This window comes from Melospiza georgiana, chromosome 4, assembly GCF_028018845.1.
Source record: "Melospiza georgiana isolate bMelGeo1 chromosome 4, bMelGeo1.pri, whole genome shotgun sequence".
Classification (NCBI taxonomy): domain Eukaryota; kingdom Metazoa; phylum Chordata; class Aves; order Passeriformes; family Passerellidae; genus Melospiza; species Melospiza georgiana.
Genome location: NC_080433.1, coordinates 6,582,096 through 6,597,228, shown reverse-complemented (window position 1 = coordinate 6,597,228; position 15,133 = coordinate 6,582,096). Strand labels below are relative to the sequence as shown.

The following is a 15,133-nucleotide window of genomic DNA, read 5'->3' as shown; positions in this document are numbered from 1 at the left end:
TTCCTCATTAGATACTTCTAATACTTGTACTGGTCATGGCATTTGGGTTTTATACTGTTGCGTGACTTTGTTGATATCCAAAATGAACCTGTTTAACTCCATTGGGACTTTACTGTGAGCAATTGTGCTTTATATCCAAAAAGGGATCACTTTGATTTATTTCTCTTGGACAAAATCAGAAAACTGATGTGAATTTATAACTGGAAATAGGCTTTTTAAAAAATTTCTCATAGATTTTTATTTAGTTGCTGTGTATAAAACAATATAGGAAGGAAGTCAACACAGGAGCAAAAGATTTTTCCATAATTGGCATCCCTTTTTAAAACAGCTGTTGATGCATCTTAACCTGGGTAATATACAGAATAAGACCAAACTACAAAAGACCTTTCAATGAGGCTAAATTAAACAGGCCAAATTACATTCACCTTTGGAACAATATTTTATTTAGATTTTTGCAGTTGATTGTTACTTCTGAAGAGTCATCCTGTCTGTGACAAGTTGGTACCTACTCATTGAATGAAAGTGTTGGGTTTAAATTTCTGTTTGCAGCTTTGAAGTTACTGAGGGAGAAAGAATTCTCAGTTTCTGGAAGGATGCCTCAGGGTTGTCCCAACGTTTGCACATGTACTTGTTGTGCTTTTCATCTGCACAGGGTAGCTCACAGATGGAAATTCACCAATGTACTTCAAAGTAGTATCTGATAAAGATTTAATGTTTCAGCAAGGCTTAGTATATTACAAAGATTTTTTAATTTAAAGAACTATTAGGAACTTGGGTGGTTCTCTAATTTAGACTGGTACTTTTCTGTGCAGATTATTTTTTTTCTTCACTAGAAAACCAAAGAGGTTTGGTGATGTGCCTTCAGCCTAGAAAACACACTGTGCTCCCCTGCCATCTCTGCCTTCTGTTACATCCTCCAGTTCTGAACTTCCCAGTCCCATATTTCCTTTCCCCTGCAGTGGCAGGCAGAGGGGGCAGATGTGCATGTGCTTGTTCATTCAGTGCTTGCTGCTCCCACCTGCCTGGCTGGGCTCCCTCATTGCTTTTCCTGCTGAGTCTCTCCTTGCCCCCAGGGCTCTCTGCTGGCACACAGGGCTGGGGGGAAGGTGATGTTCCATGTTCACAAACATGGGCTGTCAGGGTGCTGAATTCAGTGGACACAACATGCATACAGGGCTGTACTGACACACTGACTGCTGGCACAGAGGTTGAATCAGTCACAGTTTCCCAGTTTCCCAGTTTCCCCAAGACTGCCTGGGTAACTTCACTGAATGTTCCACCTGCATTCTGTGAATGCTGAGGGAGCCTCATTAGTCTCTAGTTCAGCCCCACTGAGAGCCCTGTGTGTGCAGCAGGTGATGGGTGTGTGTCCCAATGAGATTACCAGAGACTGGAGAACCAGACAGAGTTCAAACATAATCTGTTTAACAGCTTATTCCACTTTTCCCCTTCATTTATCCCATCTGTCTGTTTGCTGAGTAATGTAGATCCCTGCTCAGGTGGACTGTAGGTGGAATACTTTCCATTAGATGTATTAACAGATTGGCAAAGGTTACCTCCTGTGATGTATCTGTAATTATACTGGCTAATTAATAAGCATTAACTTAGCCTAGTAAAGAAACAATTTTTTATCATTAAAAAATGAAATAAAATTTTAGATATTAAGTTTTACCAAATGGCAAAATACAATACTACCCTTTAAAATGCCCATAAATTGGCTGTCCAGGGCTAAACTAGGCAGTGTGAGCTTCACTTCTGCATTTTTCTTTTTTATTCCCACTGATGATAAAGTGAAAAACTCCTCCCGTGGGACAGCTGGTGCAATGTAGGTCAGCTGAGTCACCTTCTTCAGGTGCCTGACTTCCCTGGAAAATGATCCAATTATGCCAAGCTTAGACTTCAATACCTGACTGGCAATGCCTAATTTTAGGACAGGCTTCTTGCTGAGTCTTTAATTGGCAGCAGCATTGTCCAGTTGTTGCTATTCCAGGCAGGTTTAATCTGGAGGCCACTCGTGCTGCTGTGTGTCTTTGTTCCTGATCATTGATGAAGAAAGTGGTGCCTGATGTGTTCAGAAAGAAAAGGTTGCAGGTCTTTTTGCAGGTCTTTTCTTGAGCATCTGTGATGAAAACCATTGCTGGCAGTTCCCTCTGCAGGAACATCTGGAAATGCAAGTTCATATTGTGGGGTAGCTTGGGTTTATCAAAGCTGTGCATACAACTTGTAACTTTTTGTAATTAACTTATTGAGTGTTAACTCTACAGCAAAGTGTAAGTGTAAATGGCAGTGAGATGTGCATGTGTAAATTCCTATGTAAAAATGAATCATAGAAAACGTATTGAACTTTCTTCTATTTCCTTTCCTTGTGCCTGAAATCCCAGAAATGTTGCAGTCTCTGGCACAGCGTCCAGCTCCAGCAAATACCAATCGTGAGCGGCGGCCTCGGTACCAGCATCCGAAGGGAGCACCTAATGCAGATCTAATCTTTAAAACCGGTGGGAGGTAGGACAATCTTCCCTTAAATGTGGTAATTCTGGTTCTAGGCAAGTCATTATCTTCATAATTGAATGAGATAATGGTCTCTGTAGTGAGTGCTTGGGCAGTCGGTTCCATTCTAAAGCATTCTCTTAAAATGCCAAGCAATGTTTTGTGTTTCTGACACAGTGTCTGTACCTCTGTGACATTTGGAAGCCAAAAGATTGTTTATCAGTTGTGAAATGGCTGCTGGAATCTGAGCCTCTATTTGTAGGGCAACAGATGCATGTCTGCTTTCTCCATGAGAGGGGGAGAGGATTGGTTTTTTTAGTATTTGTAGAAATTCTTATGCTCTTTCTGTGGGCTGATTTTGACACCTAATCCTCTGTATTTGATGCCCTGAATGGAAAGTAAATATAGTAAAAGTGGGGAAGACTGAGCAGAATTTTCAATTTATGGCTATTAATCTGTTATCTTCAAGAGCTTGCCAAAACCAGCATTAACATGAAAAGAGTCATTCCTGATTGCTTAGTAGTTGTTCTGAGGCTTTAGTGTGTGTCTTTTCTCACTCAGGGGAAGCTGGCAAATGAACATTAAATTAGCCCTGCAGCACACATTTGAATAGACAGAGTTTCGGTGAAATGCAGACTTGCTTTCAAGTTTCTGTTTTCTTTGCAAGTTCATTTGGAAGGTGGATTGATAGGAGCAACAGCTGGGAAGGGACATTTTACCTTCTGATGAGTCTGTCTTTGTAAACTGCAAATAAGTTAATGTAATGTACTATTTCTGTGTTCCAGTAGCATTTCCAGCCTCTTCATGGTACATGTTTATGATCATTTGATTATGTCCTGATGATCACTCACTCCATTGGGACCTCATACAGACACTGCTTGTACAAAAAAAAAATGAAAAAATTGCAGTTTAAAAGAAATATTTTTTTTAAATGAACCAGATGAAACTCACTAAAATGAGCAGTGCTTTCCATTTAGCTTTTTCATATCACTGTGACCTAATGCTGTTGTAGGAATACAAAGTGTTCAGGTACACTGAATTGCCACAATATTTGCAGGTGTTTAATTAACAGCTGCAGCATTCTGCTCTTTCAGGCATGAGCTGCATGCTGCAGTTATTCTTTAAATACAGCAGCCAGACCAGTACATGTGATATCTGTACATTTCCTTTAAATTATTTTCTTTAGAAAACTTTGTATATTGTGACGTTGTAGGGACAACATAATTTAGGACTTGACTCAAGTAGGTCAGATGTTATCCTGCAAACAGTTTGAGTGGTGTTTGCTTATTCAAGTGCCATGCACTTGCAGTTCTGATGTAGTTTTCTCTTATGGAGTTTCCTCTTTGTTCCTTTTAATCCCTAAGCTGCTTGGAACAGAGAGCAGGAAGTTTGTTTGAGCAGGTATATTTTATTTGTTGAGCAGGTATATTTTATTTGTTGAGCAGGTTTATTTTATCTGTTTGTACTGCAGTGCTCTGCCTGGCAGTCATGCATCAGTTGAGCCATCTCAGCCTGCATAAGGAACTGGTACTTTTCCTAACTCCATTTATTTCTGGGAGACTGTGGGTCCACCAATGGCTTCCCACTGGCACAGGTTGTTGCCTACATTCTTAGAGCCTCTGATTTGTAGGATATATTGAAAATTGTCTTCTGACCTTAAATGTTGCACTGCATTCTCACACAGACCCCCTTATGCTTTGTTAAAAAGTTACCCTGTAAATTCTGAGGGTACTGGAGGGTGTCCCTGAGCAGATAGGAACTGAGATGTAGATTTTCATATCTGTGTAGAGAAGGTTTCACATTCCTGCCTGGTGGAACCAATGGTGTAACACAGATGTTGTCACTTCCATGAGGACTTTCTGTTGTGTTGTTGCTGGTTCTTTGTACATGAACCAAACTGAAATGTTATTTTCTTGCAAAATCACTCAGTCTTACTGGCAATAATAATTTGCTGCTTTCTTTAAGGTATACAACTTATTATTTTAAAATTCTTGAGGTTAAGGATAATCTAAGCAAATAAATCTGGTTGATTGCACTGTAGGTTCTGATAGCTGAGGTAGGAATGAGGCCTTTCTTGCATTTCAGGCAGTGCTGAGAGTAGAAAAATTGATTTGTTGTTTTTACCTTTGCTTTTGTGTTGTAGGACATGCCCTAAGCACTGTGTTTCAAACACTTTTTAGGAAGTTAAATCCAAATGTACCTATTGTAGCAGTTCATTTCAGAGATTAATGAAGGGAGCATTGGGTTCTTCCATGTTTTTGGCCTCAAACACCTGGATCTCACTAAGCAATTTGCCCTCTATATGTTTTTTAAAAAAAGATAAATCTTCTGCAGTTTTTACTTTTTCTCCTCTGTTAATGTCCTTGTTCTGTACTAAAGTAAATGCAGTGAGATTTGCAAGCTTTGTCACATTTATTATTATTTAACATGTGCAAAATGCTGGATCAAAAATTGGAGTTTTTTTCTGTTTGTTTGGAATTGCCTGCTTGTATTGCCTCAGGTTTTGAGACCTGCTGCTCCTGTAGGGAGGAGATTCTTTCTGGAACTTGTACATTTAAAGCTGGCTGGTCTTAAAGATAATTTACTGTGACTCCATGAAAAGTAAAGTTCCTTGATTTGCTTCAGCAGCACTGGGAAGAAAACTATTTTCTCTCTTGCCTCTGGTTCTGTAGCATTTGTGTGGTGAGAGAGGCCTTTGGCTCTCAGGCTATTAAACTACTATCTTCAAGAAACACAAAATTTACTAAAGTAATTTTTTTTGGTGATGGGATTATCATAAAAATTGACTGGTACCATTAGGAACAGCTTCCTAAAATATAAAGTGTTTTCCTTTGTTTAAGAGGATTGAAATCCATTAAATGGCTTGGTTTTAAAAGTGAACTGAAAATAACCATATTATATAAAATAATTTTAAAAACATTGATTACCAAGAAAGTCAAATTTCTCCCTGTAATTCTTCTGTTGAGAAGCAGGGCCTTACCAAGGATTTTATCTTGTTAAACTTCTCCTTATTAAAAGAAGTAGCTTCAAAATTTGTTGCTGTTTTCAAAACATAGTATAGGGCCTGCCTGTGTCCAAAGCTCCCCTAGGGATGCAGGTGCAGGCTGGCAAACCAAATCATATTCAAGTTAAATGGTGATCTCAGGTCTCCTGTTTACATCGGACTCTTATTTCTCTTTAACCCATTTAATAAAGAAAAATGAAGCATTACAGTAATAACAGGATGCTGGGATTTTATTAGCTAAATATTCTCATCATAAAGAATATTGCATTAATGCTGAAAAATCAGAGTTTGGGTAATAAGGAGAAATGTGAATTTAACATGATTTCCTGTTTCAGCTGCTGGAGCAACACAATTCATACATCACCTGTCATGAACTTGGTGCATTGACAGTTCTGCTTTATGAAGCTTTGAATTCTCTTATTACTGAGATAAGCCTTTCAAAAACAGCCAAGAAATTCCAAACCCCAAATTTTCAGCTGTTTCATGGGAGGGAAGCAAAGGGAGGAATATGGAAGGGAGGCTCCAAATCCTGCAGCTCCTTCTGGACTGCACTGGAGCTGAGCAGAAAAGAACAGCAAAGCCTCAGGTGCCTGCCTTGGCAGGATGGTGAATGCTGAGCTCTGCAGGCAGGGTGAGAGTCTAACCCAGACCCCTGATCACAGTTCAGTTCAGAGGGAATGGAAGGCAAAATTGTATTTATAAGCCATGCTCAGTTAGAAAGACTCCTGTGTTTTAAAAGGTTCTTTCAATGTAAATAATAACAACAGGTACCTACCAAAAATCCCTGCAGCTCCAAAAACTTTCCAACCCACTGTACACACTGACTTTGATTTCACTTTGTCAGAGCATTTTATTTTTGATGTATAGATAAGGATATAAAATAACTCACAGAAGTTAAGATTCTCTTACTTAAGGGAGTCCAGCTTGTGTGGTTTATTTTGACTTTTGATGTTCACAGTATGGAATGTGATAAGGCAGATATGAAAGGTTTTTAATGGGCACCTTGGTGTTTTCTGTTTCTTGTTTGTGGTTTTGGGTGCTTAGGGGAGAGAGAACAAAGAGCATGGAAGCTGAGATTAGTTGAGAAAAGCAAAGCAGAATGAACTGGGAGAGGAGTTGTCTGGAGCTGGAAGTTTGTGAGGAGATTTGTGAAGAAATGCAGCACTGCAGAAATGCAGTGTTGTGGATTGGAGGACATGAGGGGATTAGGGATAAGTGTGAAATCCAACTTCAGAGGTCTCACATGTCAAGAAATAAAGATATTTTGGTGATCTTGTGATGTCAGCACATGCAGAAAGGAGTTGGTTATTGATACTCTGCTGGGCACTGCTCAGTTTAAGCTGTGAAGTTGTCCTGCTGAGTGAGCTCTCCCAGCTTCACCTGTGCCATGACTCTGTGGTTATTCCATAGCTGTGGTGTGATTTTCTGGGTGTTTTCCTGGCTGCCAGCTTTGTGCCCCAGCCCTGGTTTGTGGCAGAGGTTCTGTGTGTTTCCTGTCACAGCAGGCAGTGAGAGGCTGACTGTGAATTTCATACACATCAACACTGTGGCAGTGGCAGGAAGGGACTGTGGGAGGAGACTGCCAAGAACTGATTCCTTTTACACACAGAGCTCAAGATGGTTTTAATTACATCTGTGTGCTGAGTTTGGCCTTGCCATATACAGGTTTGGATCAAGTTTACTGGCTTGGACACAAATGTGAAATGCCTGGATTGGGAAAAACTCCTGCTGCTATTTTTGGCACAGCACATTGCTGTGATCCCCTGACACAGGATCTGCCACCAGCAGATGTGCACTGGCAGCTGCAGTAGAATTATTTTTCTAAGAGGAGATGGAGAGTTAAAAGCATGATCCTGCAATTCAGTGATGTCTGCCCTCAGCTGTGACCTTCTGCAAGGGAGATGTCAGTCTACTAAATAAATAAAAATCAAAGTTCTTTTCTACTGAAAGCACACAGCCAGTGTTCTGATGCTGAGTGTGCCACAAAGAATTGGGATATTACATTATGTAACACTCACAGGTGGTTAAAACCAAATAATAGAAGCAGTGCTGCAGTGAGGTCTAATGATGCACCAGCTCAGGACTTCCTGGCAAAATAACACAGCATTTTTATATAAACAAATACTGGATAATAGAACAAAGCAATACATACAAATACAGAATTAGTGTGAAAGCTTCATCTGGTACAAGAGGTGCAGAAGTTGCTATGTCCAGATTACATATCTGTAGCATTTTTCTTGCAAGATCTTCAGTAAAAGCCAGGTTGAGATCAAATGACTGTTGAACAAACACTGGAAGATTATGCACTGCTGTAAAGAAACATGAACTGTTGTGCTTGCATGGTAAAAAAATCTCCATGTATAGCCCTGGAACTTTCTTGGAATTGTAAATGTTGAAGTTTTATTTTGATGTCTATTATTAATTTTAATTTGCAGCCTAAAATCAGCTAAAAGGAGCCCAGATGCAGTAACTGCATTGTGCTGAAGTCAGTGACACTGGGGTGGCCTTACTGCTGCATTGCCTGGTCTTGTTGAATCCCCTGCCTACAAACTGCTGTCATTCTTCAATGCCATTCTGCTATTTGCATGTTCTTAAGAGAATTAAATGTGACTTTTGGTCACATTTTGGGATGTGTTTCTTGAACAAGGGACGGTGGAAGATTTAAATGCACCAATTGACTCTAAGAAAGGTTCTGACCAATTATTTGCTTCTAGAAAGCCCTTTGTAACATTTCTGCAGAACTTCTAAGCATTAAGAAACTGCACAGAAAGATGAAAACTATTCACAATAACTTTTTTTTCAGCAAATTCACAACTGTGCTTCAGTAGTTCAGCATCTCATCTGTGATGATAAGGTGCACATGAGAAACAGCTCACTTTTCATAGTTTGGGAAGGTTTATTAAACCTTATCAAAAATACAACAGAAGACTGAACAGAGAAAAAAGGGAGCAAAGGATTTTCCTTGCCATGTGCTCGGCCCCTTCACAATGGAATTTTTCCTTTTTTAACCCTTTAACCCCTCCCAAAGTTCTGTCCATCAACCCCTTCTTCTCTGTCCAGGGGTGGAGATTTCTTCCTCAAACCCTGATTGGAGGTCAGGTGTTCCATAGTGACAAGCCTGGTGACCCCCATGTGAGGGGTACAACATAACTATAAATCTGTAAAACTTTTCTTAACCTGTATCCATGACATTTGTCTGTTAATTGTGAGAGTCAATCATTGCATTACTCACCTATCACGTGCAGATTATCCCCCTGCTTTTGTCTGGTGAAATGGTTGTGCAGAAAAGAGCAATATGTGACTTTGAGGGTAAAAAAGAATCAGCATGAGTGGCAGCTGCTGTTGGGGCCCCTCAGATGAGGCTGATGTGGTTCCTGTCTGTGCTCTTCCCTCAGGAGACGTTGATCCAGCCGCCAGTGTCATTTCATTAGGTCCTGTATCTCTGGTGTTGTGGAGTCCTCCAGCGATGAAACGAGAGCAGTGGACACATCTCAGCATGTCAGCCTAGAGCGTTCAGAACCGAAACCTGGGACAGGCTGGGGCCGTGGGGCACGAAGAGCAGCCTCCCCTCTCCCCCCCCACCCCTCCAAAAAAAGCTTTTTGTTATGGGAACCGCCTCGAGGGTTCATTCTTCTCACAGGAGCAGAAGAGAAGCGATGGGGAACTTGACCTGCGAGCAGCTGGGCGGAGCAGCCGGAGTTGGGCCGCTGGCACTGCCAGGGGAAAGGCCTCTGGCAGCTCAGCCTGCAGGGAAATAAAGCTCTGAACTCGCCACAGTTACCTTGTCTCCCACTCGAGCACTTGGTGTGTTGGAAGGATGTTCTTTGGGGGCTGCAGATCTGCGGTACAAACACATAGAGCAAACAGCAAAACGCGGAAGAAAACCCTGCCGAGTAGGATAACTTCTCAAACACTCCTCAGCCAGAATGTTCTTGGTTAAGGAAGAGCCTTTTGCTGCCAGATGTGCCAGAAAGGGGGTGGGGAGGGGTGCAAAACTGAAGAGCCAAGGAGGTAAAAATGTCTGTTAAGGTTTAAAATAGAAAGTGAAGTTGATGAACACGGGGTGTTGACTCGTACTGCTTGGATCAGCCTGACACCAGCCTAAGGACAGGGATATAGTTGAGCCCATTGTATGTATCATTGTAAACCAAAACGTGCCAGTCAGCATAACAGGAGGATGTCAAGGAGTGGATCCAAATATTTTGTTGATCTTCATGGGTTGATAAGCCTCTGTGTCTATTGAAACAAACAAAAAGTTAAAAAAAAAAGATTTAAGTCTGGAAACAAGTAGAATTTTTATTTTTTTCTAAGTAGAAATGAGGTTTCTTGGTCTGTTTCTGACAATCTGTTATTTATTAGCGTAGGGTTTTGTTTGCTTTCAGGTAGAGGTAGTTCATTGAGTTCAAGAGCCCATCTGTATGTTACTAATTCTTTTTTCTAGCTCTTTTAAAATCCTTTTTACCACTGGTTTTGGTTTCTGCATGTAGGAAGAGAGACTTGTAAAATTGTAACATTTCATACAGAAATGCCGCCCGATCTTCACCAGCTTCAGAAATCTGACCTTTGCCAATGCTGCAATAAAGTGTTGTAATTTAGAGTCAGTGTCTGCCTCTTGACATCCACTTTGTTCTTTGGAAATGATGTTTTGAAGGGTTTGTGATGTATTCTGGGCTGTGGTTCGGACAGGAATTCCAGGTCTTTGATTTTAGTCTTATGTCATTTTTTCATATAGTTTTCTTTCCACATGAAATTCATGGAAATGTTCATTAATCAGGTTTGTAACGCTGAGCTCCTCCAGGAACATCTCCTACACCAGCATGACCATATCCCCTGTCAGTCTCCACTTCCTCAAAAACAATGCCTACCAATTCCTAATAGCAAATTAAGCATCTAATTGTGCTTCAGACTAGGGTCAGCTTCCTTTTCTCAGCATCTTGCTTAGTTTCAAAAGCATTTAATTTATCCAGATTAGGTAACTGCATAAAAATAAAATATTAGCTCTGTTTTATATGTATCAGTCCAATGCCTTGGATGGCATTGGGATCAATGGAAATGTTTTTATAAAATTATTTACTAAAGATAGTTTAGGGTTAGCTGGGGATTTTCCTGACTTCAGACTGAAATTGAAAACCAGTTCAGTGACACCTTCTGAAGTTTAATTTTAAAATTAATTATTCTAATGTTGTGCCAAATAAGAACCTCAAAGATCATTGTGAGTGAAATAATCAGGGTTGAATGTACAGGGACAAACCTTTCAGCAGGGCCTGTTGCAGTAGGACAAGGAGTGATGGTTGTAAACTAAAAGAGGGTTGACCTAAATTAGATATAAGGAAGAAAATTCTTACAGTGAAGATGATGAGGCACTGGCACAGATTTCCCAGAGACGTGGTGGATCCATCCCTGGAAACAGGCAAGATTTCAACCTGATGTGTTTGAAGCTCTCCCTGCTCATGAACTGGGTGACTTTTAGAAGTCCCTTCCCTTCCAACCCAAAGCATTCCATGGTACACAGAAAATCCCCAGTTTGCATCCCCTTTATTCTCAGCTTCCCCTGTGCTGCCACCAGATCTGGTGCTGTGGCTGGAGATGAGCAGGGTGCTGGTCCTGCTCTGGCACAGCAGTTTCACCACCTGAGCCCCAGGCAGTTCTTGCTGCAGGGATTGCATGGCTCCCGCTCATGTCTTCAGAAAACTTTGCCTTCCTTTAGAGGGTGTTTGGTTAAAATTGTTGGGTGAGCAGCCTGGGATTGATGCAGAATGGGGAATTTTGTTTTGCCTCTGTTTTGATCAGTGTCTGTCACCTATGAATATTGCTGCTTTACCCAGATTATGGGTAAAGATAAGATGTTTATTTGAATTACTGAAATTATGTTGAATGTCATTGCTTCTCTTTCCCTGCAGTGCAGTGACCCACAGGTGTGTCTGGGCCCTGGGGAAGTCCCCCCAAATCCAGCCAGTGGCACTGTTGGATGTTCCCTGGGAGCCTTTCCCACAGGATGCTGTTGGAGGTGCCTTTGCAAAGAGCATTTCTGAGCAGTGCTCCCAACCCTGCAAGCAAGGGGTTAAGTCTGGGAGAACATGTGTAGATGAAGGAGAAACTGTCTCATGGCTTTGATTGCATAAAGATTTCTGTTATCTTATCATTCTGTGGAAGGAATTTGGGTGAAAGTCAGGCCCTGGCATTGGAGTTGTCTTCACTGATGTGAGGCTCCTTGAGCTGGCAGACAAAGTGTGCTGTGCAAAGGTTTGTACAAAGTGTGCTTTTGTTTGTGTAGGTTTGTACTCACCAATTGTGCCTCAGGTTTTGATGTTAGCTTCTCTTCCCACATCTCTCAAGCCTCCAAAGCTCCAGTCAGGGACTTGGGGGAATGAAATCCTTCCTGTCATGGGGGACAGGTTTGTGACCACCTGAGGAACCTGAATGTGTTCACATGCCCTGGCAGGGTCTGGGCCAGCCCAGGCTCCTGTGGGGGCTCTGAGCAGCCTGGCCAGGTGGAAGGGAGTGGAACTGGATGAGCTTTGAGGTCCCTTCCAGCCCAAACCATTCCATGATTTATGGAGCATCACTTGGAAGCCTGTTGGAGCTGAGGTGCTGTGTTGGCCCTTGCTCTAGGATGGAGCCAGGGTGTCTGGGAAGCTCTGAAATTGGAATTTGACCCAGAGGCAGCACCTTGAACTCCAGCTGATGGTATGGGGCATCTTTCTCTACCCACAATGATATAATGTGATAAAAAAAGCTATAAATCTTTTTTCATGAATTGCTGAGTTTGCAGACTTGCTGTAATCTCAACTCCCCAGGCCTTCAGCATAAGAAAGCTCTTGGGCTGTTTCTGTTTTGTAGATACAAATATAAAGCACATCTGTGCATGTGTGCCACAGCACACACAATTTTATGTAAATTCAGGCTTAGAAAACCACCTCTGTTGTGGAGTCTGCCTGCTTTCCTTGAGCTCTCAGCATTTTTCCTTTGGCTGTTCCAGCAGGGCAGTCACTGTGCTTGGCAGGGCAGCAGGAGGGGCTGTGAGGAGCTCAGGCACTGTGTATCCTCACCAGGCTCAGGGGAGGTTTCCAAAATCAGTGCATCCATGATGATGCCACGAGCCAGCTGTCACCCCCTGATAAATACATCCATTTATCCCCCATTTTTTCCTTTCTTTGAGCTTTTCCTCAGCCATGCACTCTTGTGCCCTGTGGAAAGTGCTCCTCTGAGGTGACACTTTGCTGTCTCTTCTCAGAGGTCCACTATAAATAGGGTTTTTTCCAGCTACTCCTAAGGAAATCCCAGTCTACTGGGAACAGGAAACTATTTGAGCAGGAATCAAACAAATGAGCAAATGTCAAAATATTTACTTGCATTGTTTGAACTATAAACTTTGCTTTTAAGTTATTATTGTTGGGGTGTGATTGTGCCCTTAAAACACTTTGTGTTTATGATCCCTGTTAGAAGAGCAAACAGTGTTTTCTGCAAAAAGCCTCTCTCCCTCCCTCCCTCCCTCCTTCCTTCCCTCTGTTACCTGGATCCAGGCAAATAAAAAAATGCTTGGGACACTTAAAAAGGAGGAAGACATTTAGCTATTGCTAATGTTTATTTGTTCTTTGACATTTACCTGCAGGAAGAAAGTTTCTGTTGTGCAGGGGATAAAGTGGAGTGATGTTTGCTGCTCAGAACGAGTCAGGCAACAGCCCAAGAGCTTGAAAACTTTGCTGTATTTACCCCTTAACTGTTTTGGGGGTGGTTTTTTTTCAATATTTAAATTATTTACACTGTATATATTATATACATATGCACACACACATCTGTCTGCTCATGGTGAACTAAAAATCAGAAACTCTGCTGGGAAGCAAGACTTGGATGTGTCAGTGAGGCTTGGAGAAGCCACCTGGAGGGAGCTTTGGGCTTTGCTGTGTTATTCCCAAATGGAATTGCCACAAGTTGCTGGGAGTTTTCTCCTGGGGTGGTGGAAGATCAGCAAGGCAGGAGAGGGAGCTCAGAGGCAGCTTTGGCTGTTGCTGTCTCTGCTCTGAGCAGCTTTTCCAGTGGTGATGGGAGCTTTCCTGGAGGAAGACACAGCTTCAGTCCCCTCCTCTCTGGGACTCCAGCTGAGCTGTTGCCAGCAGACACCATTCCTCACCCCTCCTGGGGCAGGATTCCTTTTCCAGCAGGAAGATGGACACAGCAGCAGGACTTACACAGCCTAACCCTCCCTTTGCTACTGATTTGCACAAGAGGGGTAAATAAACCAAGTTTATTATTCCCAACTCCCACACCCATGAAAACCAGGGGTTTATTACAGGCTGTGAGTCTTAGCTAATATAAAATCAGAGCAGATTTTGGTCCTCACTCGTGCTGCAGGGTGACAAACTGCAGAGAAAATCTCTGCTCTCAGCACAGGTTTGTTACAGGATGCACCAGGAATTGCACACAGTGCCCATTTCCTGGCCTTGAGCTCACTGGAAAACTCATGCCATAAATAAAAATTAAACCTGATCAGGCAAACTAAAATCCAGTTAGGAGGCAGGAAATGTTCCACAGTAATGAAGTTTGTGTCGTGAAGCCTGAAGACCCTGTGGATCCTCTGCTCTTGTGCAGGGCTGGATATTGGAAATAGAAATGTGCTGACAACTGTTTCCTAATAGAAGAATGAAGAAGGAGTCTCCCCTCCTGCCACACCAGCTTTAGGGCCACTGTTTTCCTTCTGGTGTCATTCCACCCTCTGAGCATCAGCACAATGGGTGACTTATCTTCATTAATCAGAGTAGGAACAGCTCCTGGCACATGTGAGTCTGAGCTTCCAGGCTGCTGCATTTTCCCCTGGGCTGCCAAGGGAGTGCTACCAAAGGGGCAGGTGTGGTGGTGGGAGAGGAAGGGTGATTCAGGATTACTCCATAAGCCTGGAAACCCAAAGGTCTGGCTCATCTCTGCTCTTTTTCCTTGGTTTCATGTCACTGCCCTTGTTTCCCAGCTGGAAAATGCAGCCCTTGCCTTTCCTTGTGGGAATGGATAAGCACGCAGATAACAGATAAAGAAGTTACACCATATTCTGATGCTGACAACAACAGAATCTCAGGGAGTTACGAATTTCCTTTGAAATTATGGGAAAAAAACCATCAGGAACATTTGAGGGTGAAGCTGACCTCCCCAGCCCTGTGAGGAAATGAGCAATCCTGTGCTAACAGAGAGCTCAGAACCAGGCAGGGAAGGGACTTGCACGGCAGCCCCGGCCAGCAGTGAGAGGGGACACTGTGACAGCTGCACCAGTGGGCTGTGCCCAGAGGGGCTGGGGCTCCAGAGCTCTGTGCTGGGCATCCAGAGCTCTGTGCTGGGCATCCAGGGCTCTGTGCTGGGGCTCCAGGCTCTGTGCTGGGGCTCCAGGGCTCTGTGCTGGGTATCCAGGCTCTGTCTGTGCTGGGGCTCCAGGGCTCTGTCTGTGCTGGGGCTCCAGGCTCTGTCTGTGCTGGGGCTCCAGGGCTCTCTCTCTGCTGGGGCTCCAGGCTCTGTGCTGGGGCTCCAGGCTCTGTGCTGGGGCTCCAGGCTCTGTGCTGGGGCTCCAGGACTCTGTCTGTGCTGGGGCTCCAGGCTCTGTCTGTGCTGGGGCTCCAGGGCTCTGTGCTGGGGCTCCAGGGCTCTGTCTGTGCTGGGGCT

The 15,133-nt window shown here is 43.0% G+C and overlaps 1 protein-coding gene across 2 annotated transcripts in view; it reads left to right on the top strand.

Annotated features, from left to right (window-relative positions):
- UPF2 (UPF2 regulator of nonsense mediated mRNA decay) overlaps positions 1-10,092 on the top strand; it is a 54,965-nt gene extending 44,873 nt beyond the window's left edge. The window contains exons 21-22 of one of the 2 annotated variants that reach the window (XM_058022854.1): positions 2,382-2,502; positions 8,887-10,092. In XM_058022854.1, coding sequence (XP_057878837.1) covers positions 2,382-2,502; positions 8,887-8,896 — 131 coding nt within the window. In that variant the 3' untranslated portion in view covers positions 8,897-10,092. Of the gene's footprint in view, positions 1-2,381; positions 2,507-8,886 lie in introns of those variants that run through there. The other variant, XM_058022855.1, reaches the window with a different exon arrangement.
- Positions 10,093-15,133: the final 5,041 nt, after the last annotated feature.